This window comes from Moschus berezovskii, chromosome 7 (genome assembly GCF_049115385.1).
Source record: "Moschus berezovskii isolate FMDL1 chromosome 7, NW_MosBer_1.0, whole genome shotgun sequence".
NCBI classification, from domain to species: Eukaryota; Metazoa; Chordata; class Mammalia; order Artiodactyla; family Moschidae; genus Moschus; species Moschus berezovskii.
Window position 1 is genome coordinate 55,766,421 of NC_142466.1, and position 27,951 is coordinate 55,794,371.

At 40.4% G+C, this 27,951-nt stretch overlaps 1 protein-coding gene across 3 annotated transcripts; it reads right to left on the reverse strand.

Annotated features, from left to right (window-relative positions):
- Nucleotides 1–1,024: 1,024 nt before the first annotated feature.
- ZFAND5 (zinc finger AN1-type containing 5) lies at nt 1,025–11,780 on the reverse strand. 3 transcript variants are annotated; one of them, XM_055426884.2, is made up of 6 exons: nt 11,236–11,780; nt 6,964–7,118; nt 6,450–6,561; nt 5,723–5,826; nt 3,334–3,459; nt 1,025–2,682 (listed from the first exon to the last, which is right to left on the reverse strand). In XM_055426884.2, exons 2-6 carry the CDS (start codon nt 7,112–7,114, stop codon nt 2,534–2,536), a joined length of 642 nt encoding a protein of 213 aa, XP_055282859.1. In that variant the 5' UTR covers nt 7,115–7,118; nt 11,236–11,780; the 3' UTR covers nt 1,025–2,533. The 3 variants fall into 3 exon arrangements, with proteins under 3 accessions (XP_055282859.1, XP_055282858.1, XP_088694064.1); XM_055426883.2 differs by having other exon boundaries at nt 6,964–7,121; nt 11,236–11,779; XM_088837938.1 differs by lacking the exon at nt 11,236–11,780 and adding an exon at nt 9,145–9,381 and having other exon boundaries at nt 6,964–7,121.
- Nucleotides 11,781–27,951: the final 16,171 nt, after the last annotated feature.

The window sequence follows — 27,951 nt, forward strand, 5'->3', positions numbered from 1 at the left end:
TCTTCCTAGTTGCCTTACACACTGATTCCTTCTCCCCAACTGATGCTCCTGACAAATCAAATCCTTAAGTCAGTTATGTTCTAAATTAATATTTCATGTAAGAAATTATTATGGAAACATTACCATAATCTCATGCTACTTATTTCGAAGACCACTACAGACAAGTGAAGTCGAAAGGTCCATCATCTTCCCACCTAAGTCTTTGTCCCCAATATACGCCTCTTGGATTTCAAAACCTGAAGATTTTAAAACTTATCAAGCAAATGTTTAGAGGTAGCACTAAAGGAAAACAAAGTCTTAAACTTTGAATAAAACTTGTTTGCCTTCTAACACCACAATTTTTAGCTCAACAGTGATTCAGTATCCTTCATAATTCGAGACACTATCCTTATCTCATACTTCAGTAGTATACATATCCCCTCACCTGAAGCAAAAGTAGCAGCAAAGAACTGTGACAGGTAGTAGCGAACCATCTTGGTAAGTACTGAATATTTCCATTTCCAACTCCATCATTGAGATGTAACGGTTCTGCTTTTTGGCTTCAGCTATTGTACTGGCCAAGTCAACATGCCACTGTTAGCTCTTGGTCTTTATTATCTCACATGACACCTGCAAAGACCAGGCCCACGGGACCATCTCAACATTAGAATCAAACCCAAATAAAACTTTGCCAGTTGCTATAAACCAATTGTAATGCCTAAAGTGCCATTTATAAAGCAAAAAAGAAAAAGAGAAAAGGGAGACAGGATGGAATAACTGACCGAAATTCTAACACAGTTTTGATCGTAAAAGTGCCTATTCAATAGTCTTCAAAATTAAACTGCCTATTATGCACCATACAAGATGTTTAACACTCATCTCACGGTTCTCAAGTGAATGTTTAGGGATGGAAATGAAAAAAAAAATTATAATATAGCCATGCAAAGTCTATAAACATGACTAAAGTTCAATATCAAACATTTCCTAATTATCCCCCTTTAGGATATCTAACTATGGCTTAAAAACCCAATAAACAAGTGGAAAGTCTCCCTCTGTACATGGCTTTTATTATTTACATAATACAATATAGCATCAATGCTGAATAGCATGATTATGTGCAATACATAAATATGGACTATCTGTACACATCTGCAGATCTAACTTTAGAACTAAGGTACATAAAATTGAAAGCAAAACTGAATGCTTTAAGAATAAAAGTAAAAACTAAGACTGAACACTGCAATAAATCAGAAGTAGTGCCTCGTGTACATAATTAACTATTTACAGATGAAAACAGGCATTACCACGACACTAATCTAACTATACTCATTTATATATAAAAAACACAAGTTTCATACATCACAAAAAACCTTCCATTATAACACAGAAGTGATATTACCAGACAAGCATCAGTGAAGTATACTGCCTCTTCTAGTTGTTATTGTACAATGCTGTAGATAATGCAGCCCATGCAATACACCCAAGAACACTAGAGTCCTACACCCAAGTACAATTAATATAAAGCAGCCCTCTGCAAGTGGTGCTGGATACCACTAAGAAGTCTACTGCAGCCATATTGGTTATGATTTTCCATGCAGAAGGGTACAGTTACATTAAGAACTGAAGTCTTTAAAAAAGCTTTAAACATTCTTTCTTGAACCAAAACATTCAACAAAATATGCACATGAAAAATTAACTATTCAGATACCTTTGCAACTTAAAACTCAGATGCATGTTACTCCATTACAGCTGCTGTATGTGAAAACCAAACGTAGAGTTTTAATTTCTTCTTGTAAATAAATTAATCCTAGTGCAGTTCTGTGCTACACAACATTTTTAGCAGTGAGAGTAATGCAGACATCGTCTGGTGCAGGCCAGCATAATAAGCTTCAAAGATAGCTCAAGACCCTGTTGGCTTGATGCGTTTTACTCTTTCACCAGTTAAACAGTGTGTACCTTTCACAGAATGTCTTATTTGACAGTTTTTAGAACACCAATTAACCAGGCTTACATATGGCACCAAACACTGGTTTCATGGAAAGGTCTGATTCTTTTTATAGCTTTCTTCCTGCTTCCAAGGAACATGTGGAAATTAACAGGGTGAAGTTTAACTATGGTAGAAGTAGACTGCCAGTCCTTTTCTGGTGTACCATTTCTTTAAAAAAATACAGGCACATAACACTAGCCAAAGATTATACCTTGATTACATTCCCAAAGGCAGATATGCTGCAAACATGCAGATAGGTATTTCACTTATTTTGTTTGGCACGAAGGAACTAAATTTTGTCCTTATTATCTGTGTATTTCAATTTGCTGTGCAGATTTTCATCCAATTTTATTCAGGGGAGGGCATATACATTTTGTAGGGCTGTATCTATCCAATTCTGCCTGTAACAAACACCCAAACATCCTAAAATATCAATTATAAGACAGACAAGTGTAAAGTAAAACTCTGGAGAACATCAAAGGAAAATGGCCATGCATCTGCTCTTTAATGTTTTCCTACGGTATATTAAAATAAAAACAAATTATCAGTCTCTTAACAAGTAGTAATTTATATTCTCTGAATTTTTTCAGCCACAACAACTGGATTCTCTTTTCTGATTTTTGCTGCAGCTTCTGCTTTGTAATCATACGGACAGTTGTGCTTGTCAGAGTAACGGTGAAGTCCACAAAATAAATTTCCACATCGGCAGTCAAACCCTGTACATATAAAAGGAAGTAGAGTCATTTAGGAATTTATAGCAATTAGAAGAATCAAAGAATAAGTCAATATAGAAAAGAAACCAGATTTTCATGACTGTAACATTAAACAAATTTTCATTTTAAATTGTGAAAGTGTTTTCAACCTCTTCTGACATGGTGAGAAAAAAAAATTACTACCTTCTATAAACTCTGGTAGATATCAAACAGGGTAGAAAAATCACAAAGCTCTGGAGTCAGACTGAACTGCATTTGAATTCTAGTCCTACTGTTACTAATGTTTCCGCACGTGAAAACTAGAAGAGAACCACATACAGTTCTGAGATTTAAAGGAAACAATTAAAAAGTATCTAGAACAGTTTGTATCTGGCTCAAAGTAGGTGATTACTATTTAATTCAACTACCTTTCCCCCAGAACAAAGGAAAGAATCAAAAGAGATGAAGTTTTATTAATCCTATAAAGGAAAATAATTCAGAACACCCGAAGTTAGGAAAGCGTTTCATATGATTAGAGACCAATGGAAAGCAAACTCAACTTTTTCTCAGTCTCCCTTCCAGTCTACTGCGGAAACTTCCTATTCTTGAAAGTAGGGTGTTTTATATGTTTAAGACTGTCTAGTCCCATAGGGAGTAACCAGGAGCTCTGAATACCTGTTAGGCCAACTTTCTTTCTGCACATGAAACACCTGTTCTTCTTTGGTTTGGGCAACTCGGGAGCTTTTTCTTCACTTTGAGAAGTACTGGGCTGAGAAACTGAAGGACTGGGCTGAGTGACAACTGAAAAAACAAGGGTAAAAATTAGAAGTTTGTCAACTGTTTGGCTGACAATTATCTAAGTCAAAAACAAAACAACAGTAAGACTCGTCATGAAAATGTTTAAGCCCTTCCTGACAGAAAACGTATTTTTTAAATACAATCTTCTACTTTATTATCACTCCACTCATATTCCATTAAACTCACTTTAGGACTGGAAAACAAAATCCTAATTCTAGGTTTTAAAGACCTGAGAGATGTGGTCATCTGCTTAGTTTCCACACTGCAAATACCTAAATGCAATCTTCTTAATTAGGGCAGTTCAAATTCATTACTACTCAGTAAATAAGGCTGCCAACTTCTGAGGTACTTAGACATAAAGTCATTTTGTTTTTATACTGAAAAGTTAAAAGAAAAACTGTAGATAAACCCAGTAAATTTTGACAAGTAAAACCCAAATCATTAACCTCTAACTCACTCTAAAATTTCACAATTACTGTAACATTTTAAAAAATGCTTTATATTGTCTTATGCAGAAAACGAAGTCTTTTAAAAAAAGAAAAAACACCTTCTTTTGAAGATCAGCAAACATTGTCTTTAGGACAACATAAATACTTGTGAAGCTTAAGGATTCCATATGCAAAACAAGAATTTTTACGGCACAGCTTTAATTTACTTTGTGATACGTAATGAGAGATATGACCTACTTTTAAAAGTCCGTTTCTCCAGGTAAAAGGGATCTAAGTTTTAAGTTCACTGATGACATCAACAGAATTTGTCAATATAAAGATAAAACTGCAGATAACTGTGAGTTCATATTACCTCCAAGTTATTTAAAACAAAATTTAATTCTACCTTTATAAAATTAATATCAATCCAAATCCCAACAGCAAATTGATGCATACAATACTAGAATTACTGCCAAAACAACAGGCCAGCATTAATGCTATCAGCATAAATCCAAACTCTACAGCAAACCAACTGGTTTAATAACAACTTACTGAAATTCTCTCCAAATTTAGAATTCATTTAAATTAGTGATATATCCAGTGAGATTAACATATAATATTAGACCACTGGTAATATTCTAGTTATTACTTATTCCTAACAATCTACTATGGAAACCTTAATGTATTTTCGTGATGGTATAATGGAGAATCCCAGGGACGGGGGAGCTGGTAGGCTGCCGTCTATGGGGTCGCACAGAGTCGGACACGACTGAAGCGACTCAGCAGCAGCAGCAGCATAATGGTAAAGAACAATCTGTGGAATAGTCTAGGGGAGGTGACAGCCATTTCCCTGGCTACACCTGAAAACTGGACAGTGGTTCCTAAAACATACACAAGACTTTGAAGGGGGTTGGGAGTGTGAGTAGTTAAGAAAAATGATACAGAAAAGGCAGAGCAGCAAAGTACATTCAGGTGAAGAAATAATGAATGCACAGAAATAGTTACAGATCCAATCCAAGAGTACTGTTCCAAGATTTTGTTTTTTAAAAAACAGAAACAAATGAAACAGAACAACACTAATTTAGTCAGTTTTTCATAATAAGGATAGAACTTTACCAAATATAGATCCCACCACCCAACGTAAAAATTTCCACCTTAGCTTTATCAATCAAGACTTATACGGTTCACATAAGCTTGGCTATGTAGTATTAGCAAAAGCAAGCCTCCAAAGCAGATTACATATCCAATTTTCTTTTCTCACTAAAGGTTTTAACATTGTGCCCCCAGTCAACACTATACCAGGAAATAATGAGTTGATCAAATCAACTATGTGCACCATAGAGTATGCAAATCACTGTTTCAGGGTCTAGCAATGAAGAGTAAAAAAGTCGACCTTCTGACAACAGAGCACAACCAGAAGTGCTTTAATGCTAAGTTCAGCATAGACTCAGTCACTATTTAACGAAAACGAAAAGGCCATTCCACACTGAGTTTTAAACTCCCATAGGGATTCCACACTTCAACTTGAAAGTTTTCAGCGTTCAATATGTTCTTTTGAGTATTTCCTGCAGTACTGACAATATCCAAGACTAAAGAGTTAACACTTTTGATTATTTTTTCTCCATGGCTTTGCAATTCAATTTTCGTAATTTCTTCTGTTTATGAACAATACCTTCTTTAATGTTTAGATACTTTTAAATGTAGTGATAACCTACCTTTTAAATTAATCAAATTCTTGACATTTCCAGCCTTCACATTATAAAGTTTGCTGATTTGTAAGTGCAGAGGTAATGGGGGATGGGCAGAGAAGAGATTAAAGAATCAGATAAAAAGCATACCTGGCTCTGACACCTCTGTTTTTGGGGTAGTTACTTTGTCCTCTCTTGAAATGCTCATTTCTGTCATTTGCTGAGTTACAGGCAAGGCAGCCACAGGCACATTTCTATTTGAGTTCAAGCAAACATTTTTACAGATGTTAAGGGTACTTCTTGGTGAGATAGTTGTCAGTTCAACATATATGTATTATTTCTAGCATGCTCAAATGGAGCTAAATACTCTAAAAAGGATGCCCAGCACAAATGTCTGAGAATAAGGAGAGCGATCTGATAAATGGCTCATCAATTCAAGCCTGCACTTTTGTACAGGTTAGTGTTCTATCAAGAGCCAACTAGAAATATTTAGCTGTGCCTGTAATTTAAGGGCAAAAGGGACAGCTTTGCCAGAATGCCTTATGTAGCAGCACAATAATCTGTAGAGCCTCATTCTCTATATTATAATCTTCACACCACAATTACAAGAAAAAGCACAGCATTCTCAACACAGTATCCTTGAGGCTATTCAGCAGCAGTGATTATACACATATTTACTCAATGACCTACAAGATCAATATTAAAGGACACTGGAATCCCCAATTGTGCAACACATGTGGGCATCTACTGTACTAACATCCTTACTATAATGTAATATATATAACACAACATCATCATTTATTAACATTCATAATTATGTCAGTCATCTTTTTTCCTCCCTGCATTTTTATAAACACTCAGAAATGTTTAATCTTACCTTGATTTTTCAGATGTGCTGCCAGCAGCACCTTCACAGTTGTTTAAACTAGCGTCTGCTCTTTGTACAGATGTAGAATCTGAGGTAGGGCTGTTGGAACCACTAGCTGTCCCTATTTAAAAAAAGGATTGGTAAGAAATGAAGCAACACTACAAACACTCATTATCAAAATATTAATAAGTAACAAATACTTGCATTTAATTAGGTTAGTGACTTAAGCACTTTTTCACTGTGCTGCAGGATCTTACACTTAAGTGATATCCAAACAACAAAAAATATAAATAAAAAAGTTATAGCCAATAAAACCCCAAAAAGGGAAAAGAAAAAGCTAGAAGATGCTTGAAGATGTCACCCATTCCTCATGCAGTCATTCCAAGTACTTGGTTGTTGCTTTAAGTTTCAAGCTTTTCTCAGGTCTTCTCTCCTTGGACTGTCAGTCTGAGGCCCCAATTCTTGGTTGTATATTTTGCAGCCACCAGTTCTTCAAATGCGTTATTTCTTGGAAACAACTTACCCATTGGGCTCATTCTGCCACTATTCTGCTGCCTCTGAAGATGTTCTTTGTAGCAAACAGAACACATTCCATTTGTCCTAGGATTCCCATAAAAGCCACATCCTGTACTACACAGCATGGGCCCTGGGGTCTGGTTAGTCTCCTGAGCCATTTTTCTGCTATGAACAGAACAAAATCAAAATTTCAGAAACCAGAATTTAGTAAAAAACAGAAAACAAAACCACACAATCACTAAATTAGTATGATAGTCATCATTTATCTTTGTCATTTCTAAACACTGCATTTGTTTCTAACAAAGGCCTAAATTGTGTTATTAATCTTTAAAATAGGCTAAATTATGAATATTTTGTTGCCTTTATAAAACAAAGTACATGAAAGGAACTGTTTTAGCTTGATAAACAATGATTTATCATGACTTGACATTTTTAGGACAAAAAATTCTATCATTAAAATTTCACCTGTCACTGTTTAATTCCTGAAAAGATCACCCTTCCATTGTTTCTTTAAACACAGAATTATATTTAAATCAATTTTTCTAACTGGTATCTTTAAATCACTTTTTGTTCTCCTACACTATAGGCAGATCATTTCAAACCATCAAAATTAACTACCGACTCTTCCTATCTACTAGTGGTTCTTTAAGCTAGTAGTATATGGGATGCGAAAACACCTGAACATATTGGGCCCTTGTAATTAATTCAGTTCTGCTGCAGGGCAGAGCATGGGTACTTTTAAAATGATTCAACACCTTTATAGGACACGGAAAAGAGAGCTGGTAGATCATCTAGCTCTTCCTGCTACCCTGGCACCAAAAAGTGAAGCTCTTTAAGAATTCAGGGGTCAGTTGCCTAGGAAATTTCTTTTGTTCTACATTTGACATGTGAAATCTAAGTATACTTTAAAGCCAGTGCCTAGAAACCTGCAAAGCACAAATTATCAGTCACAGATTTCTCAATCAACAGCTCTATTAATTGTAACAAGCGTTTGTCTTCCTCATGCCAGAAAATAATGAAATTTTTCCAAGCTCAATTTCAAGATAGCAAAGTAAAGCAATATATACAATATTTAATAATGGTTAATATTTAATGCTAGTTACCAGAAAGAACTTAATATAACTTTGCTATTCCAGAAGCCTTCTTAAAATTAACACAAATACAGTAATGTTTTACTAAATTTCGTAAAATTTGCTGAGTTAACAGAAATATTTAAGAAAAAAATTTTAAAAACCTGGAAGGTTTACATGTCACCTTAAATTGTGTATGAATGTACAGAAAGCCTATTTGGGCATTTTATCAAAGGGAGATTGTGTATAATAATTCTGGTCAGTCATTTAACTGTACCTAAATGTTGACAATACAGGTGACTTCCAAGTTATGAACATTTTAGGTACATTTAGGAAAGTACTTTCAGCTATAGCTTATTACTTCCTAGAATTTCATGTTGCTTTTTCCAACCAGCACAAACTGGGATACACTCTTTAGGGAGTTATCATAAAGTATTAACAAGCATTAACACTTCTAGCCAAAATTATACAAAGGAAGAGGACTAACCAAATTTGATGTGGCCTGAATCTTGACAATTATTCCCCCAACCATTTAAATGATAGTAATCTTTCCTTTTGTTAGCAAAAAGACATAACTCAAGCTTGAAAATATTTTAAGCCAATGAAGCTTGCATAGAAATTGATCATTGTTTGCAACTTACTTCAGACAACAGTACTAATTTAGTTAACACTATCTCTTTAAATAGTAAGTGGAATTCAGCTGACTCATTTTGGAGCAGGGTAGTGTAAACATTTCAACATTACTTAGGAAGTTTATTGATAAACACTTTCAGCTGAGTTTTTAAGATTTTGAGTATAACGTGCAAAAAAAAAATGCATTGTGTATTTATCTGCACGCCAACCATGCAAAATATGTGAATCTTTGCCCTATGCAAAAAGGAGGGCGCCACTCCTGGAAGTCCTCTTAAGAACTATGCTTAGCTTACCTGCTATATTAACTTCTGCTATCATCTGACAGTGGCTTAAAGAGTAAACTGGCCTAAAAGTCAACTTACATTAGTATTAATCTGATTCTTAAAATCTTTTGTTTATATAAATGCGGGTGGGGATCTTATCCAATGATTCCACATGCAAAGTATTCCAACTTTCTTCAGAAAACACATCTACCTTCAATTTACCATAAATAGCCTCCAAACTGAGATACAGGAGACAACAGGACATTAGTCTTATACATGGCGTCTCATCTTGCAGACTTTTCTCCCCCTAGAAAGGCAGCTTTTAAATGCCATCACAAGTGCACAGCTTGCCTTAATATTTCTCAGAAGCTTAGATCACATGGGCGGGCGCTTCAGCCTGTCACAAGGCTGCAATGTGACAGGCTGAGCTGGATGGAGGCTCTCACATAAAGCCTAGTCAACAGGGGCCTCTGAAATCAGCTTCTATTTATATCTCAGAGCCTGCCAACTCCTACACAACCCCAAGAACTAAAGATGCAGCACTTGTGTATCTAATGTAATAAGCAAAAACAAAAAGATGCCATTAAGATTGTTAGCTTTTTCTGAGGTAGGGAAGGAGAACGATGTCAAATCAGAAAGGCAAGTATCACCAATCACTCAAAGTCAAAATGGCCAGAGTTGTTTATAAAATCTAAGCACAACGAAGAGAGCACAAAGGTAGAAACAACCCTCCAGTTTAGTGGCAATTGTGAGGTGGGTGTGGGGAATAAGTTGCTATCTCCCTATTTGTATTTTAGAAAAAAACACAATACCATTATTACTTAGCATCTTTAATAAAGTTGTTAGAAACTTGAGCATTCATTGTGTCAGCTCTATCAAATATAGGATGAAATATATGTTGTGTGTATACTTTACAGTTTGCGGCCTCCTCTAATTCATAGCTAAAAAACAAAACCCCAAAAAAAGACAGGAGCATGTAACTGAAAAATTCTCCAGCCTCAAACATGAATAAAAAAGGCTTTTACAACTATGTGAAATTAGTTCTCTCAGGTGCACAAGACGTTAAGAATGCTCACCCTAACCGGAGTTGAGACTGGAGTTCTAGTCTCTAATCTACCTCTAACTAAGCCAGTGACCTTGGGCAAGCCCTTACTCTCCAGATCTTCGTTCCCTCTTGCCAAATGGGAGAAAATTACTGTGATTTTAAAGGCTCCTTTTCAGGCTTAATACAGAGCCTGAGAGAGAGAGAAAATAGGGAAGATTAAAACATCTCTCAAGGGATACATTTTTAGAAGAAATCTTAAAAAATAAAATTTCAGTATTTTCACCAATTCAGTTCTGAATCCCTACTTTACAAATAAGGAGTAAAATAAAGACTCAATTTTTTAAGAAAGTCTAAATTACCCAAAGGCCAAGTTAAAGAACAGCGGCTCTATGACCTATATACTACTTCTGTGTTCTTAGACCAGATTCATAGGAAACATTCAGTCAATAAAGATAACCCAGGCCTTTTCCCAAAACACAGCTCCACGGAGTGCGTGGAAAGAAAGCAAAAAATTTCCCGTTCATCAGCCTAAATGCACGAAACAAAGGGGAAGGTGTTCCATTTCCTTCATGAAAGGGATCTCCGGCGAGAAACGCAGCAACCTCGGTAAAACTGAAACCCCACAGAGAAGTCCCCTATCGCCCAACGTTCCACGGGATTTTAAAACAAGTTCGAATCCCACTGGTCCTCCACCCCTACCCCCACGCCCTTCCAAGCAGAGGCCTTGTTCAGCAAACCCCAGCAGGGCCTTCTCCAAAAACCACTGAGTCATGCCGAACAGCAGTTCCGTAGGCCAAGCAGGCCCCTCACCCTGCCGCTCCCTCGCCGACCCCCGACCCTGAAAGGCTCGGAGGAGGAGGCGGAGAAGGGGGGTGAGGCGGAAAGGGGTTGGGGGCGCGGCCGCCGCCACCACCTCTTTGTCTTTCCCGGTTCGGCGGCCCAGACGGGACGCCACCGCGGAAGGCGGCCGGGACGGATTTGAGCGAGGCCCGGAGCTCGAATCTCCCCGAGGCCGCACGCCGGGCATTGTTTCTCCGACCGTGCGTGTGCTAGCGAGTCCGGGGCACAGGGAACCGGCCTCCGGTCACGACGACAGGATGCCGCCTCCGTCTTTGTGCTTCCTGAGCTGGCAGGCGGGTTCCCCTCCCCCTGACGCCGCCATCCGTGGGCCGGTCGGGCTTCGCAGGCTCGCGGCGCCTAGTCCCCCACTCCCACCCGCGGCCCGGCACGAGGAGCCGGGCGCCTTCCCCTAGCCCCGTACTACTCACTCTTCGACCGCGGGAGCCGGGCTCGCGCGCGACGCCGGCGAGGTGGGGACCGGGCCGAGCCCTCCGGGAAGGGCGAGCCGGAAGCCCTAGAGCCGCCGCCGCGGGCTGCAGCCGCAGGCGGAGGTGGCGCCGCCGCCGCCGCGGGGTCCTCCTTTGTTCCTGCAGCAGCCCCGAGCGTGGCCGGGACGCGCCGGAGCTCGGGAAGCGGGGGGAGGGTGGCGGTGGGGGAAGCGACGGAGGAGGAGGGGGCGGAGGGAGCAGCACAGAAGGCCGCAGCGGCTAAGGCTGCCTGCGGCGCTCGCCCGTCGGCGCCTCACACCTCCACCGGCCGCGAGTTTGGCTGCCTCCGAGGACAAGCGGGACGCGCGCGGCTAAGCCCGGGGACCGCAAGGGCCCGCGAATAGCGCTCTCTGTCGCTTCACTACCGCCAGGGAAGCTGTGCAGCTCCCGGGAACGACGAGCCTCAAACACTGATGCAGGCAGGTCCGCGCTCCGGCCGACTGACGCGTTCTCTCCGCCCCGCGATGGAAAGAGGGAGGGGGCGGGGTCTGTGCGTCAGCGAAAACCCCGACGGCGGCGGCGGCGGGGAGCGCCTTGACGTCACGTGCCCGACGCCGCGCCTCTGCCTTCAGCCACCCGGCCGAGGAGGCGGGGCCGAGCCTGACCGCGCTGCTGTTGCGCGGAGCCTAGTTACTGGCCCGGCTGCGGGCCCCAGGGTGGAGCTGGAAAGAAATAGTCCTGGGGAGGATGCGTTTCTATTTTTAGCCGGATTGTCCGCCCTCAGCCTTTCTCCTTCCGATTTTCTCAGTCAAGCCCGCTTTTCGCCATCTGAGTTCTCACGCTTTGTCTAGAGTCTTTAGCAGACATTTCCCTTTCCTCCTCATTCTCTCTCCTCAGCCACCCATCCAGAACGAGTTAGAAGGATTTGCTTCGAGAAGAGAAAATGAACCGTTCTTTTCTTCTGGGTCTTCTCGCCTGTTTATGAAGCTCCCAAGTCCAGTTCCCTCACACCCCTTTCGATTTTAAAGTCCAACCTGAGCATTGCCCTGATGTTACCGGGAAGGAACAGGGCAAGGCGGCGCTCGCTCGCTTCCTCGCTCTCCCAAGGTCACGGGTGGTTGTGCAGAGTCAGGAAAGGCTCGCCGTACTGGCTGCCAGCCCTCGGCCCTGGCGTCACGGTTCTGAACAAACTGTTTTGGCCAGCATGTAAAATCCCTGGAAATCGTCTATTCCAGCAAAGCCTCGTGAACTGGGAAAGCACCAAATGTTCTACTCAAGAAATGAAGCTAAGGGACAAACAAGCTACACCTGAGGGAAAGATCAATAAGGCGACGCTGTAAGAGGAAGTTCAAGAGGGGGCAATTCAGAAATGAGGCACATGTTCCTACTAGTTTTAAAGGGTGAGTTAACTAAAAACACTGAGAACCTTTTCAAAGCACCAACAAAAAAATACACCATTTGCACCTGGCCTCTCCAAGGTGACTTTTGTTCAACTCAAAAAACAAATTTAGTAAGACGGAAAGGACTTATGAAATTTCCTGGTAAACAATAGCCTGATGGTGATTGCAGTCATAAATTTAAAAGACGCTTACTCCTTGGAAGGAAAGTTATGACCAACCTAGACAGCATGTTAAAAAGCAGAGACATTACTTTGCCAACAAAGTCTATCTAGTCAAAGCTATGGTTTTTCCAGTAGTCATGTATGGATGTGAGAGTTGACTATAGAGAAGGCTAAGCGCCAAAGAATTTATGCTTTTGAACTGTAGTGTTGGAGAAGACTCTTGAGAGTCCCTTGGACTGCAAGGAGATCCAACCAGTCCATCCTAAAGGAGATCAGTCCTTGCTGTTCATTGGAAGGGCAGATATTGAAGCTGAAACTCCAGTACTTTGGCCACCTGATTCGAAGAGCTGACTTATTTGAAAAGACCCTGATGCTGGGAAAGATTGAGGGCAGGAGGAGAAGGGGACGACAGAGGATAAGATGGTTGGAAGGCATCACCAACTCGATGGACATGGGTTTGGGTGGACTCCGGGAGTTGGTGATGGACAGGGAGGCCTGGCGTGCTGCGGTTCATGGGGTTGCAAAGAGTCGGACAGGTCTGAGCGACTGAACTGAATGAAGAAATAGAAACGATGTTTAGGACACGTAATAGTCATAATTAGAGGGGAGTGAGAGGTCCCTTCCTTGTTTCCCAAGCTTGCTGATCCGAAAAATCACCTGGACTAATTGGTTCAGTTCAGTCTCTCAGTCATTTCCAACTCTGCGACCCCATGGATTGCAGCTCGCCAGGCTTCCCTGTCCATTACCAACTCCTGGAACTTACTCAAACTCATGTCCATTGAGTCGGTGATGCCATCCAGCCATCTCATCCTCTGTCATCCCTTTCTTCTCCTGCCTTCAATCATTCTCAGCATCAGGGTCTTTTAAAATGAGTCAGTTCTCATCAGGTGGCCAAGGAATTGGAGTTTCAGCATCAGTCCTTCAAATCAATATTCAGTACTGATTTCCTTTAGGATGGACTGGTTGGATCTCCTTGCAGTCCAAGGGACTCTCAAGAGTCTTCTCCAATACCACAGTTCGAAAGCATCAATTCTTTGGCTGTCAGCTTTCTTTATAGTCCAACTCTCAGATCCATAGGTGACTACTGGAGAAACCAAAGCTTTGACTAAGTGGACCTTTGTTGACAAAGTAATATCTCTGCTTTTTAATATGCTGTCTAGGTCAGTCATAACTTTTCTTCCAAGGAGTAAGCGTCTTTTAATTTCATGGCTGCAGTCACCATCTGCAGTGATTTTGGAGCTGAACAAGATAAAAGTCTGTCACTGTTTCCATTGTTTCCCCATCTATTTGCCATGAAGTGATGGAAAACTGTTTACTTTTAAATAATCAGCTAGACCGCTCCCTTGTAGATAGTTTTGGTAGTTTGGGGTGGAGCTCAGAAACTTGCATATTTAAGTAGTGCTACAGGTGATTCTTCTTTAAATTTTGTATATTTGGGAGGATGCTGTCTTGTTGCCCTGTGCCAGAATTTCCAAATCAAACAGTTCTCTGCCAAAGTAAGCAGAATACTTAGAACATAACTGAACATTTTCTTTACAGTTTAAAGTTTTTCAGTTCAGTCGCTCAGTGGTGACTCTTTGTGACCCCATGGACTGCAGAATGCCAGGCTTCCCTGTCCATCACCAACTCCTGGATCCTACTCAAATTCATGTCCATCGCATCGGTGATGCCATCCAACCATCTCATCCTCTGTCGTCCCCTTTTCCTCCTGCCTTCCATCTTTTAAGATTATTGCTGTAAGCAATTAATGTATTAGAGATATAAGTAGTTTCAGACACTGGTGCCAGGACCATTGGAACTGCCTTTCTAGAGTAGACAGATGAGATAAAACTTCAGTTCAGTCGCTCAGTCGTGCCAGACTCTGCGACCCCATGAATCACAGCACGCCAGGCCTCCCTGTCCATCACCAACTCCCGGAGTTCACTCAAACTCATGTCCACAGAGTCGGTGATGCCATCCAGCCATCTCATTTTCTGTCGTCCCTTTCTCCTCCCGCCCTCAATCCTTCCCAGCATCAGAGTTTTTTCTAGTGAGTCAACTCTTCGCATGAGGTGGCCAAAGTATTGGAGTTTCAGCTTTAGCATCAGTCCTTCCAATGAACACCCAGGATTGATCTCCTTTAGAATGGACTGGTTGGATCTCCTTGCAGTCCAAGGGACTCTCAAGAGTCTTCTCCAGCACCACAGTTCAAAAGCATCAATTCTTTGGTGGTCAGCTTTCTTCACAGTCCAATTCTCACATCCATACATGACCATGGGAAAAAACATAGCCTTGACTAGACAACCTTTGTTGGCAAAGTAATGTCTCTGCTTTTCAATATACTATCTAGGTTAGTCATAACTTTCCTTCCAAGGAGTAAGCGTCTTTTAATTTCATGGCTGCAATCAGCATCCGCAGTGATTTTGGAGCCACAAAAAACAAAGTCTGACACTGTTTCCCCATCTTTTCCCATGAAGTGATGGGACCAGATGCCATGATCTTTGTTTTCTGAATGTTGAGCTTCAAGCCAACCTTTTCACTCTCCTCTTTCACTTTCCTCAAGAGGCTTTTCTGTCGATAAAGGACAGAAATGGTATGGACCTAACAGAAGCAGAAGATATTAAGAAGAGGTGGCAAGAATACACAGAAGAACTGTACAAAAAAGACCTTCACGACCAAGATAATCACGATAACGTGATCACTGACCTAGAGCCAGACATCTTGGAATGTGAAGTCAAGTGGGCCTTAGAAAGCATCGCTACAAACAAAGCTAGTGGAGGTGATGGAATTCCAGTTGCGCTATTTCAAATCTTGAAAGATGATGCTGTGAAAGTGCTGCACTCAGTATGCCAGCAAATTTGGAAAACTCAGCAGTGGCCACAGGACTGGAAAAGGTCAGTCTTCATTCCAATCTCAAAGAAAGGCAATGCCAAAGAATGCTCTAACTACTGCACAATTGCACTCATCTCACACGCTAGTAAAGTCATGCTCAAAATTCTCCAAGTCAGGCTTCAGCAATATGTGAACTGTGAACTTCCAGATGTTCAAGCAGGTTTTAGAAAAGGCGGAGGCACCAGAGATCAAATTGACAACATCTGCTGGATCATGGAGAAAGCAAGAGAGTTCCAGAAAAACATCTATTTCTGCTTCATTGACTATGCCAAAGCCTTTGACTGTGTGGATCACAATAAACTGTGGAAGATTCTGAAAGAAATGGGAATACCAGACCACCTGACCTGCCTCTTGAGAAACCTGTATGCAGGTCGGGAAGCAACAGTTAGAACTGGACATGGAACAACAGACTGGTTCCAAATAGGAAAAGGAGTACGTCAAGGCTATATATTGTCACCTTGCTTATTTAACTTCTATGCAGAGTACATCATGAGGAACGCTGGGCTGGAAGAAGCACAAGCTGGAATCAAGATTGCTAGGAGAAATATCAGTAACCTCAGATATGCAGAGTTAAAACTTAGCAGCTACCATTTACAGACCATTTTTGGGGCTAAGTATTTTCCGTTTAGGGTTTCATTTAATCCTTACAGGAATTCACTGGGATAGGTACTGATATATCCATTTTTACAGATAAGTGAATAATGCCTAAAGAGGATAAGTGACTCCCTTGAGGCACTGAAGGACAGGGAATCGATAGAGGTGGTTTTTACTGAGGACAAAAATAACTTGGAGGTTTTCCCCTTTCCCCATTTTAGTTTTAATAACTTTAGTTTTTCACTAAAGTGAAACAAGATAAGTCTCTGAAGATGTGTTATTGAAAAAAAGAAAAAAAAAAACCAAGGCAAGCTGGTTATTTAATAATGTATTGTGTAGTATATGTTATGTAGCACCCTCTGATAATTTGTCTTTTCTACCAACTGTTTATGATTTTCTGTATGAGACTGTTTCAAACAGGAATATACCTGAATTTGAGCCTAGTTTTTAACTACACTGCTGCTGCTGCTGCTAAGTCGCTTCAGTCGTGTCCGACTCTGTGCGACCCCAGAGACGGCAGCCCACCAGGCTTCCCGATCCCTGGGATTCTCCAGGCAAGAAGACTGGAGTGGGTTGCCATTTCCTTCTCCAATGCATGAAAGTGAAGTTGCTCAGTATGTGTCTGACTCTTCGCAACCCCGTGGACTGCAGCCTACCAGGCTCCTCGGTCCATGGGAGTTTCCAGGCAAGAGTACTGGAGTGGGGTGCCATTGCCTTCTCCCTTTAACTACGCTAGTCCTTCTCAAAGTATAGTCCTCAGATCAGCAGCATCAGCACCACCTTGGCACTGTTAAAATTTCTCAGACCCCACACTGGACCTGTGGAATCAGAAACTCTGAGATCCCTTTGTCCAACCTGTTAAAACAGATTGAAGTTTGAGAACCATGGAATTACCCCACCATGCCATAGGAGATTTCTCAGATGTTCACAGCATGTGAAGGGAAAAAGTGAAAAAAATTTTTTTTTCTTATATTACTATTACTGGTGTAACAGATTCAGGGATATTCTTCTAAGGAGTGTTTTGTTTTTGGAGTTCTGAATTTTCTATTGGACTGTAAAGACAAACTCTAGAACACCAAATATATGATAGAATGCTCTTAATATAGTGTGCAAAAGGGCTGTCACCATGCTTGTTAGAGAAGGTTGAAACCAGCCTCTGCAAAAAGAAAAACAGGGAAAGTGGGGCATGCTCGAATTGTGGTGTTATTATATGATTGTTCAAAATTACGTCTTGCAGAATTTCATTACATGGGACATACCAAGTGACTGGTACTGTGTGTTAGTTAGTCGCTCAATCATGTCCGACTCTTTGCGACCCTGTGGACTGTAGCCCACCAGGCTCCTCTGTCCCTAGAATTCTCCATTCTTAAATATTCCTTTAAAATAACACTGAATTATGTTGTATTCACTTTTTCTCATAAAATGTTTTGCACACTTACTACGTTCTAGGTACCAACTGAACTGGGTGCTGGAATATACGTTGGTGGGAAAAATTGATCTTACCCTTTTTCTCATGGATCTTTCTGTCATATTAGGGAGAAAGACATCAGCAATATTATCACATAAATATATAAATATAAGGAGAAGGCAATGGCAGCCCACTCCAGTACTCTTGCCTGGAAAATCCCATGGACCGAGGAGCCTGGTAGGCTGCAGTCCATAGGTTGCTAAGAGTCGGACATGACTGAGCAACTTCACTTTCACTTTTCACTTTTATGCATTAGAGAAGGAAATGGCAACCCACTCCAGTCTTCTTGCCTGGAGAATCCCAGGGAAGGGGGAGCCTGGTGGGCTGCTGTCTCTGAGTCACCAGAGTCAGACCCTGTGCAACCCCATAGACAGCAGCCCACCAGGCTCCCCCTTCCCTGGGATTCTCCAGGCAAGAACACTGGAGTGGGTTGCCATTTCCTTCTCCAGACTTAGCTGCAACAGCATATAAATATGAACTGGTAAACTTTGAAAGAAAGATACAGAAAGCTATCGGAGCATACTGGAGAAAGGCATGGGAACACACGCCAGTATTCTTGCCTGGAGAATTCTATGGACAGAGGAGCCTTGTGGGCTATACTTTATGGGGTCACAGAGTCAGACACGACTGAGTGACTAACACACATGGGAGCATATAACCCATGACAATGGATGCTGAAACTCACCCAGATCTGAATTCCTTTGCCACTCATCCCCATCACCAATGGAAGGAGGCTTACTTCCTTAGTGTAGTTGGGTATAGCAAACTGGCATGTCCTATGAGAAAGTTGAAACAGTTTGTATTCTCCTTAAAAATTTAGGTAAAGTCATTACGACTTCACTAATATTTTTCTTTGCAATCTAGGGATGAGCAAAAAGAGGATTAATAATTGGAGAAGAGCAAATTAAATTCAGTTTCTTAGAAAGTAGAAACTGACATCCTTTAAAAATAGCAATAAAAATTATTAGTCCAGTGTAAAATGTAAAAGGCCTGAAGTTATTTTAGTTTGATATGTAGCTTTCCATTATGAAATAAGAATTGCTTCTATGGCATAATTGTTATACCCTATCATGGGTATTACATTTTTTTTTTCTTCTGTGCCTGAGTAGAGCTTGGTGAAGCACAAAGTCTTTACTGGGGTTTTAAAAACCATTAGGTGGCATTTGATATACACATGGTATCCTTCTGTCTCCTTTCTTCGCCCTTTCCCAATTCTCAAAGATCAAGGTTACAATTGTATTTTTATTATTTTTTAAATTGTATTTTTATTATTTTCAAATAGGATAAAAGGATTTTAGTTTTATTATTTTTTAAATTGTATTTTTATTATTTTCAAATAGGATAAAAGGATTTTAGTTTGGTATTTAGAGCAATTTGCTGTGAATTAAATATTAAGAGAACATACCATTATTTAACTAAAAATTTTCTTTTATAATATTAATTAAAATATCAGTTAATCCAATGGATTGTTTGTAGACTTAGCTCAACAAGTGACTGAATATTTTTCCCCAGGAAAATGATCCAGTAGGTAGAAATTTAATTATTATATAGACTTTTTGGTAATTTTAAAGCTGTAATTATTTACAATGAAAAAAACTCAATTGAAGAATCTTCAAAAAAGTAACATGAATGGCTTACCTAATTAGAGAAGACTTTTAGACACAATCCAGATACTGTTAACATCAATTCAGTTCAGTCACTCAGTCGTGTACAACTCTTTGCGACCCCACGGACTACAGCATGCCAGGCTTCCCTGTCCATCACCAACTCCTGGAACCTGCTCAGATTCATAACCATCCAGTTGGTGATGCCATCCAACCATCTGAGCCTCTGTCATCTCCTTCTCCTCCTGCCTTCACTCTTTCCAAGCATCAGGGTCTTTTCCAGTGAGTCATTTCTTTGCATCAGGTGGCCAAAGAATTGGAGCTTCAGCTTCAGCATCAGTCCTTCCAATGAATATTCAGGACTGATTTCCTTTAGGATGGACTTGGTTGATCTCCTTGCAGTCAGTCAATGGACTTTCAAGAGTCTTCTCCAAGACCACAGTTCAAAAGCATCAATTCTTCGGCACTCAGCTTTCTTTATAGTCAAACTCTCACATCCATGCATGACTACTGGAAAAGCCATAGCTTTGACTAGATGGACCTTTATTAGCAAAGTAATGTCTTTGCTTTTCAATATGTTATCTAGGTTGGTCATAACTTTTCTACTGAGGAGTAAGTGTCTTTTAATTTCGTGGCTGCAGTCACCATCTACAGTGACTTTGGAGCTCAAGCAAATAAAGTCTGTCACTGTTTCCATTGTTTCCCCATCTATTTGCCATGAAGTGATGGGACTGGATGCCATGATCTTAGTTTTCTGAATGTTGAGTTTTAAGCCAGCTTTTTCACTCTCCTCTTTCACTTTCATTAAGAGGTTCCTCAGTTCCTTTTCGCTTTTTGCCATAAGGGTGGTGTCATCTGCCTATCTGAGGTTATTGATATTTTTCCCGACAATCTTGATTCCAGCTTGTGCTTCTTCCAGCCCGGCATGTCACATGATGTACTCTGCATAGAACTTAAATAAGCAGGGTGACAATATACAGCCTTAACATACTCCTTTCCCGATTTGGAAACAGTCTGTTGTTCCATGTCCGGTTCTAACTGTTGCTTCTTGACCTGCACACAGATTTCTCAGGAAGCACATAAGGTGTTCTGGTATTCTCATATCTTTCAGAATTTTCCACAGTTGGCTGTGAACTACACAGTCAAAGGCTTTGGCATAGTTATAAAGCAAAAGTAGATGTTTTTCTGGAACTCTCTTGCTTTTTCAATAATCCAGTAGATGTTGACAATTTGATTGTTCCTCTGCCTTTTCTAAATCCAGTTTGAATATCTGAAAGTTCTCGGTTCATGTACCGTTGAAGCCTGGTTTGGAGAATTTTGAACATTACTTTGCTAGTGTGTGAGATGAGTGCTTCAAAACATTGTTTGGCATTGCCTTTCTTTGGGATTGAAATGAAAACTGACCATTTCCAGTCCTGTGGCCACTACTGAGTTTTCTAAATTTGCTGGCATATTGAATGCAGCACTTTCACAGCATCATCTTTTAGGATTTGAAATAGCTCAACTGGAATTCTGCCACCTCCACCAGCTTTGTTCATAGTGGTGTTTCCTAAGGCCCCTTGACTTTGGACTCCAGGATGTCTGGCTGTAGGTGAGTGATCACACCATCGCAGTTATCTGGGTCATGAAGATCTTTTTTGTATAGTTCTTCTGTGTCTTCTTGCCATGTCTTCTTAGTATCTCCTGCTTCTGTTAGCTCCATGCCATTTCTGTCCTTTATTGTGCCCATCTTTGCATGAAATATTCCCTTAGTATCTCTAACTTTGCTGAAGAGATCTCTAGTCTTTCACATTTTATTGTTTTTCTCTATTTCTTTGCATTGATCACTTAGGAAGGCTTTCTTATCTCTCTTTGCTATTGTTTGGAACTCTGCATTCAGACTGGTTGATATAGCTTTCCTTTTCTTTTTTGCCTTTAGCGTCTCCTTTTCTCAGCTATTTGTAAGACTTCCTCAGACAACCATAAGCAATTTTTATGACTATTTGAATGAACAAAAGCCTTTATTTTTTATGGAGATAAAAACTTAAGGTGAAGTAAATTGGTGAATATACATGCATTTATATTTATATGTATTGCTGTGGATATCACCTTTTTAAGATACAAGTTTATTTTGGTCTCAAGAACTTTAAGAAATCATTGTGACTGAACAAACAAACTAGGTATGGTTGTTGTATGTTTTGAATCTCAGTAAGTTATATGTGGGACTAGTTCTGAAATGACACCTTGGAGCATATCATAACTTGGGCTTATGGGTGTTGGGTGGGCCAGAAAGATAGTCAAGAATGGGGTCAGTGATTTGGCAAGTATACCACAGCAACTGGAATGGCATAAAGCTCTGGCAGTGGCAATTGGTACCAAGGCCCTAGCTATCAGGCCACAGAAAAAGATAACAGAATGTGAGTAGATACCATCAGATAGGCAGAATTTAATCAGAAGACTAGTAAGAGAGAAATGGGTAGGGTGGGCCCTTGTCCTGGAAGAATATAAATTCTAGGCAGAGAGCCAAGGCAAGTGCCTTATGCTTGTGTAATATTTTTCATTTACAGTGTATATTTGAAAGCATTAATTCAATAAATTCTCACAACAGCCCATTGAGGTAGGTCAATATTAATATCTCTGCTTTTGCAGAGGAATTGACTGAGGCTCAGGGCAAATTATGTGTTCTGTCCCATGTCATTCATTTAGTAAGAGTCAGAGCTGGGAATTTAACTCTAGCCTTCTGTCCCTTGGTTTTGTGTTCTACTGTCTCTCCAGAAGCATTTCATCTTTTAATTCACATCATAATTATGTTTCCCATTATAATGTGAACCCTTATATATCTTGTATATCACTCATCTCACCCAAAATTGCGACCTTAATAGAAATTTTTATTAGATCATTTCTTCCAACCTAAAAAGACGACTCCTAAGTTTCACTAGCTGATTCTGACTTCTCTATCCATCTTCTAAGTGTAGCATTCCTTACATCTAGGGCCTGAGCACTTTTTAAGAAAGTGGATAAATCTTATTGACTTTACTGACCATAATGTTTCCTTCCTTCTTACCCTCTCTCCCTCCTTCCTTCTTTTTTTCCCTTCCTTCTTTCTCTTTTTTTCTCACTTTTGAAAAGATAATATGCATAAGATGCTTAAGATTCATTAGGACAGAGTCAACTGCAATGTGAAGTCCTGCATCATTTCTCTCCCATCCGGAAACTAGTGACCATAATGACAGTAGATAATGTTTGTTAGGCACTGATCAAATGCCAAGCTTTGCTGTAAGCACTTTATCCGTGTGAATATTAACTTAATTAATCCTCAAGAATTAGGAAGTAGGCACAGTTATTATCCCCATTTTGCCAGTGTGGAAATCGTCAAAGGTTACCCTGGTACTGGACAATTGAGAGGACTTCTACATGGTGTACTTCAAAGGCCTGGACAGTGAGGTGTTACCCCCAGTATGGTGAAAGGGAGAAGCAAAACTCCCACCAGGGCACAGTGTCCACAGCTCCCAGTCAAGAGCTGCTTCATACTTTTGGTGGGTGGGGTTGGGGTGGGGCATCCAGCTTAGAGTGAGCATCTCCTCAGCTTTGCCTGGGACTTTCCCAGTTTCAGCACTGGAAGTCCCAGATCTCAGTCAGTTCCTCAGTCATGGGCAGTCCTAGCTGGTTGGTCATTCTAGTCTAAGTAGTATTTATTGTGAGGAAAGTTGAGGGAGTTCATACCTGGAACAGGTGGGTGGATGACCTACCTCATGGTCATCAAGGAGTTTGGCAGGACGTTCATCGTGAACTCTAGCAGTGAATATCTTTTTGTAAACCCAACTGTATAAATGGTAAGGTAAGATCAGGGCTGCTGACTTACCCTCTCCACAAGGTCAGTAGGATACCCCCTGTGTGGCAGAGAAAGATAAAAAGAGTAAGAAGCCTACCACTTGAGTTGCATTCTGATATATCAGGGCACAAAGGATGCTGATGAGGAACCAAACCAAACTCTCTGACTGCAAAAGTTCCTATCCTTTTTGACTTTTAATGTCATGCAATTTAAATATAATGTCCTGCTTCTACTCATAATCGGCCTACAAAATATGCTACTCTTCCTTGTTTCACCTGCAGTCAACAATCTAAATTACTTCATTATCTATGCTGCACAGATCTAGGGCTTTTTTTGGGTGTGTGATCTGGAATTAATCTCATTACAACAAAAATAAAATGTCCCTTTAAGAAAAAATCAAAGATTGCATTTTTTTCTTGAATAGTCTGTCAGTCTTGATATATTTAGAGTTACAAACAGAATGACTTTTCTTGTTGTTAACTCAGTTACAAATTGCAGAAGGGATCAGAAAACCAGAGTCTTTCCTAGTTCTTGCTGGATAGTGGGTGCCAAGAGAGGGAACAATGAGACTGTGTCTTTCCGTACAAGAAGAAGCACAAGACATATGCCTGTTTGGTGAGATTTTATAAGCTTGCCATAAAACCTCATTTGAAAATTGAGCAGTTTTCTACCTAAGAAATCATGATAAAAGTGGCCTGCTCCCAGAAATTCAAGTAAAAGAGTCAACCTGTTTTTGCCTCATATCGGTTTATGCAGCGCTAAGTGACTGAGAGAGGGAAATTGTTGACCAACAAATGTAGTTTCTGTCAAAACTACACTTGACAGAAGTGCAGGAAAGCTCAGGGCTACAGTGCAAAGCCAGTGATTTTGCACCCATTGGTTTCTTTTCTGATCTAAAACAAAAGTGATTTTCGTGTGCCAGGGGATCTAATCTACTAATGGCGTTTATCCTTCAAGAATCATCATTTTCCTTGGAACATGCCATCCTATGTAATCCGAGCAATGAGAGCATCAGAAACTGACTGGTGGGAGATGTGGCCCTGAAAACACTGAGGGCACTTTGTCCCCAAGACAGGGATCACTAGAGAGGGAGAAGATGTTCTGAACTCTAATCAGACAAATATATTACGAAATTTCCACCTCAGGCTTTCTCATGAAAGAACTAAGAAATCATGTATCACCTTTAACTTGTTCTTTTTATTGAAACGGTAGACTTTCTGATTCTCATCAACACGTATTTAGTGACCATCGACTCCATAACTTGCAGCTGGCCCCTTTCAGAGCAACATCAAGGATGACCTGGCCTCTTTCCTGTAAGAGCTGATGTCTTCCTGGCCTCGTCTTCTACTTCTCTCACTCTTCATTGTTTGGCTCCTGCTACTCTGACTTCCTCACTCTTCCTCAAACATGCCAAGCTCTCTTGCTTCAGTGCTTTCCTACTTACTGTTTCTTCCACCTGAATAGCTCTTTTTCCAGATGTTTCACTTTATTGATTCCCCATTTAAAGGTCACCCTCACATGGGAGTCCTTTCCTGCCTACCACATAAGAGAGCACACACACTCACACTCATATGTGTATACCCTTTTACTTTTATTCTCTTACCCTATTTTACTTTTCTTCATATCCATTTCCTATCACATAAAACATATATACATTTATTTATGTCTTTATTAAATTTCTTCCCCCACTATCATGTAAGCTCTGTGAGAGGAGAAAAATAGTCTCTTTTGTTTCCTGCTCTACCCCTTGTGCTAAGAACAGTGTCTGGCACCTTGTAAATATCCTTGTAAATGACTGGAAAGAATGAAGCGAAGAGGTCAGGTAGACTGCTCTGTTATTCACACCCAGGAGGTCAGTCTAACTCAGTGTTTTCATGCTTCTGTATCTTGAAGATCATGCATCAGATTCTAAGCTACCTCAGAAATCTTCAAGGTCAACAGTTTTACTCTGTCCAGCAAAAGACTTTGGGCACAGGGAGGATGAATGATCAGTTCTCTATTTCTCCCTCATCTCATTTCCTATTTCCATCAACTACAACTCTGCTTTTAGCAGTTTTGTATAGTGGACTTCAGCGGGCCTCCCCTGTGGCTCAGTGGTAAAGAATCCACCAGCAATGCAGGAGATACAGGTTTGATCCCTGGGTCGGGAAGATCCCCTGGAGAAGGAAATGACAATCCACTCCAGTATTCTTGCTCAGAGAATCCCATGAACAGAGGAACCTGGTGAGATGCAGTTCATGGGGTCGAAAAGAGTTGGACATGACTGAAGCAACTAAGAACAGCACACAGCACATAGTGGACTTCAAAGATACCTTATAAATATAGGATTTCTTGAGCTAAAATACACCAAGCAAACAAAAAGCAGAAAAAAGAAAACTATTAATACTATTTTAGGGAATTTGGGTGAGGGATTTTAATCCTTTGCTTTAACACTTCTATCAGCATTTCTCAGGGAACCCGAAGAAGGATCTGAACTAGGTGAGTGAGTCTGTGCTTAGAGTCTTGTGAAAGCTCAGCTTACTCCAACACAGAATCTGATGGAAGGGAGGTCTTGAAACAAATCTAGACTTTAATCTTTTAACTGTTTTAGAAAATAGCCTTTAAAGGTAATATGATGTTAGGAGTTTTTCTTCTTAATCACTTTATATTTCAGTGTTAGAAAAGTTGAGTCAAACACTAGTCATTGTTAACATACATCAGACATTTTTCCTGAAAAATCCGTATTTTGAGAGATCAAATTTGCATCATTAGCAGGGAAGCTATTAGAAAACCAACAGCACCTAAGACTTAAACAATAAAAAATTGTTTAGATTCTTACCAGTTGTCCACTGTTGACTGTTGAAATGAACAGCTGTGAGCTCTGTGCTCCCAGTTTTCACATGGCCCACATGTCCTTGGGGGAATCCTACAGTTGTCATTTAAACAAACATCTTTGTCACGTTGGAAGAGGCATCTAATTTCATTCTGTGGGGGTGATGTGATCTGGGCCTTCACTAAGCAACTGGAAGCATGTAGTACAGTTCAGAACCCTGCAGCGATCAAGGTTCTCCCTGTCCTTGGCACGCAATGCTAGTGCCCATTGAGAGGAATGAATGCCCCAGGCACCTATTTGGCAGTGCCCTGTACCTAGGACAGTGGTCAATGGGGGAATTTTAAAGAAATTTGAGATCATCTCCGTAATCCTGTTTCTGCTGCCTTCAGACCTGAGTCAAACTTACTAGAAGAGAAGAGGCCTGCTTATTTGTTTTGAATTGCTTGGTTAGACACTGGCTCCTAATCGCCAGCTCTGTCTCAGCAGTTACTTTGTTCTTCAGGAGCTGCCCTGTTGCCTTCAGTGTCTTCTCACTTCAGTGTATTTTGTACACAACTTCAACACTTCAATCTTCCTACAGTGGAAGTAGATTTGAAGCAGATTGAATTTGAAATCATAAGACGTGGGTGTATGTCTTATGATTTGTCGCAAAGATTATTAAAGATATGTCTTAAAGATTATTCCACTGACAAGTAGTAACAAAACCTCTACCACAGAGTTGTGGCAGGGATCAAATGAGATCACATATCTACAAAAGCAGTTTGTAAGGAGTAAAGATCAAGGGACTTCCCTGGTGGTTCCCTAACTAAGACTGTACTTCCACTACAGGGGACACCAGGCTCATCCCTGATTGAGGAGCTATGATCCCACATGCCAGCCATCACAGCTTAAAAAAGGAAAAATAAAAAGAGTAAAGGTCAATACAAAACCAAAATATTATCGGTATTAAGTTCTATTTTATTATGTGCCTCTTTGATAAGGAAAACCTTCCAGGGTTTCTTATTGCCTATGGAATAATGTCCACATGCATTAGCCTTTTTTAAGAAGCCCTCTCCTTTATGGCCTATGCTTCATATCCTCTATACATAACCCATTCTTCAGGCAATCCAGGCTTTTCACTTCCCAGAACAAAGCCTTACTTTCCCATATCTGTTACCATTGTGAACTTAGTTCCTTTTTCCTGGAATGGTCTCCTACTTATTTTAGCCAATTGAAAACCTACTGTTCCTTTTTTAAAATTTTTCTTTCTTTCTTAATTTTTTTTTTCTTTTCCTGAAGCTTTTCTCCTGTTTTCTTCTAAGACATGCATAGTTTTAGGTCTTATATTTAGGTCTTTGAACCATTTTAATTTTTCTGTATTGTGTAATAAAGGTCAACTCCATTCTTTTGGGTGTTAAGTATACAGTTTTCTGAGTGGTATTTATTGAAAAGACTATTCTTTCTCCAGGCTTCCCTGGTGGCTCTGACTGTAAAGAATCCATCTGCAGTGCAGGAGACCTGGGTTTGGTCCCTGAGTTGGGGAGATTCCCCTGGAGAAGGGAATGCAATCCACTGCAGTATTCTTGCCTGGGGAATTCCTTGGACACAGAGCATGGTGGGCTACAGTCCATGGAGTCACAAAGAGTTGGACAGGAGTGATCAACTAACACTTTTACTTTCATTTTTTCTCCTGCTCCATTTAAAAATAAGCAAATATGTATGTTAATTTATATACCCCTTTCCTAAATGGTAACATACTAATGCATATCTTCAGCTAGCTTTTGTCATTTAACAATGTATTCTGGAGATCATGTGCTAGAGACCTTCCCCCTTACCCCTTTGCTTTTAATTGATCATGTGATATTCTATTTTTTTGAGTGGACCCTGTTTTATTCAACACGTTTCCTATTGATGGACTTTGGGTTTTTTCCAGTTTTGATATTATGCATAAGGCTGCAGTGAATAGACTTGGGCATATGTCTTTTCATTTTTTGATGGTGTATCTTACATACATTC

Coding starts and splice junctions, on each gene's coding strand:
- ZFAND5 (XM_088837938.1), bottom strand. CDS start 9,200: ATGTATAAGACTAATGTCCTGTTGTCTCCTGTATCTCAGTTTGGAGGC. Junction 6,562..6,963: donor TGGCAGAATGAGCCCAATGG/GTAAGTTGTTTC, acceptor TTTTTTAAATAG/GGACAGCTAGTGGTTCCAAC. Junction 3,460..5,722: donor AACAGAGGTGTCAGAGCCAG/GTATGCTTTTTA, acceptor TTGTTTTTTCAG/TTGTCACTCAGCCCAGTCCT.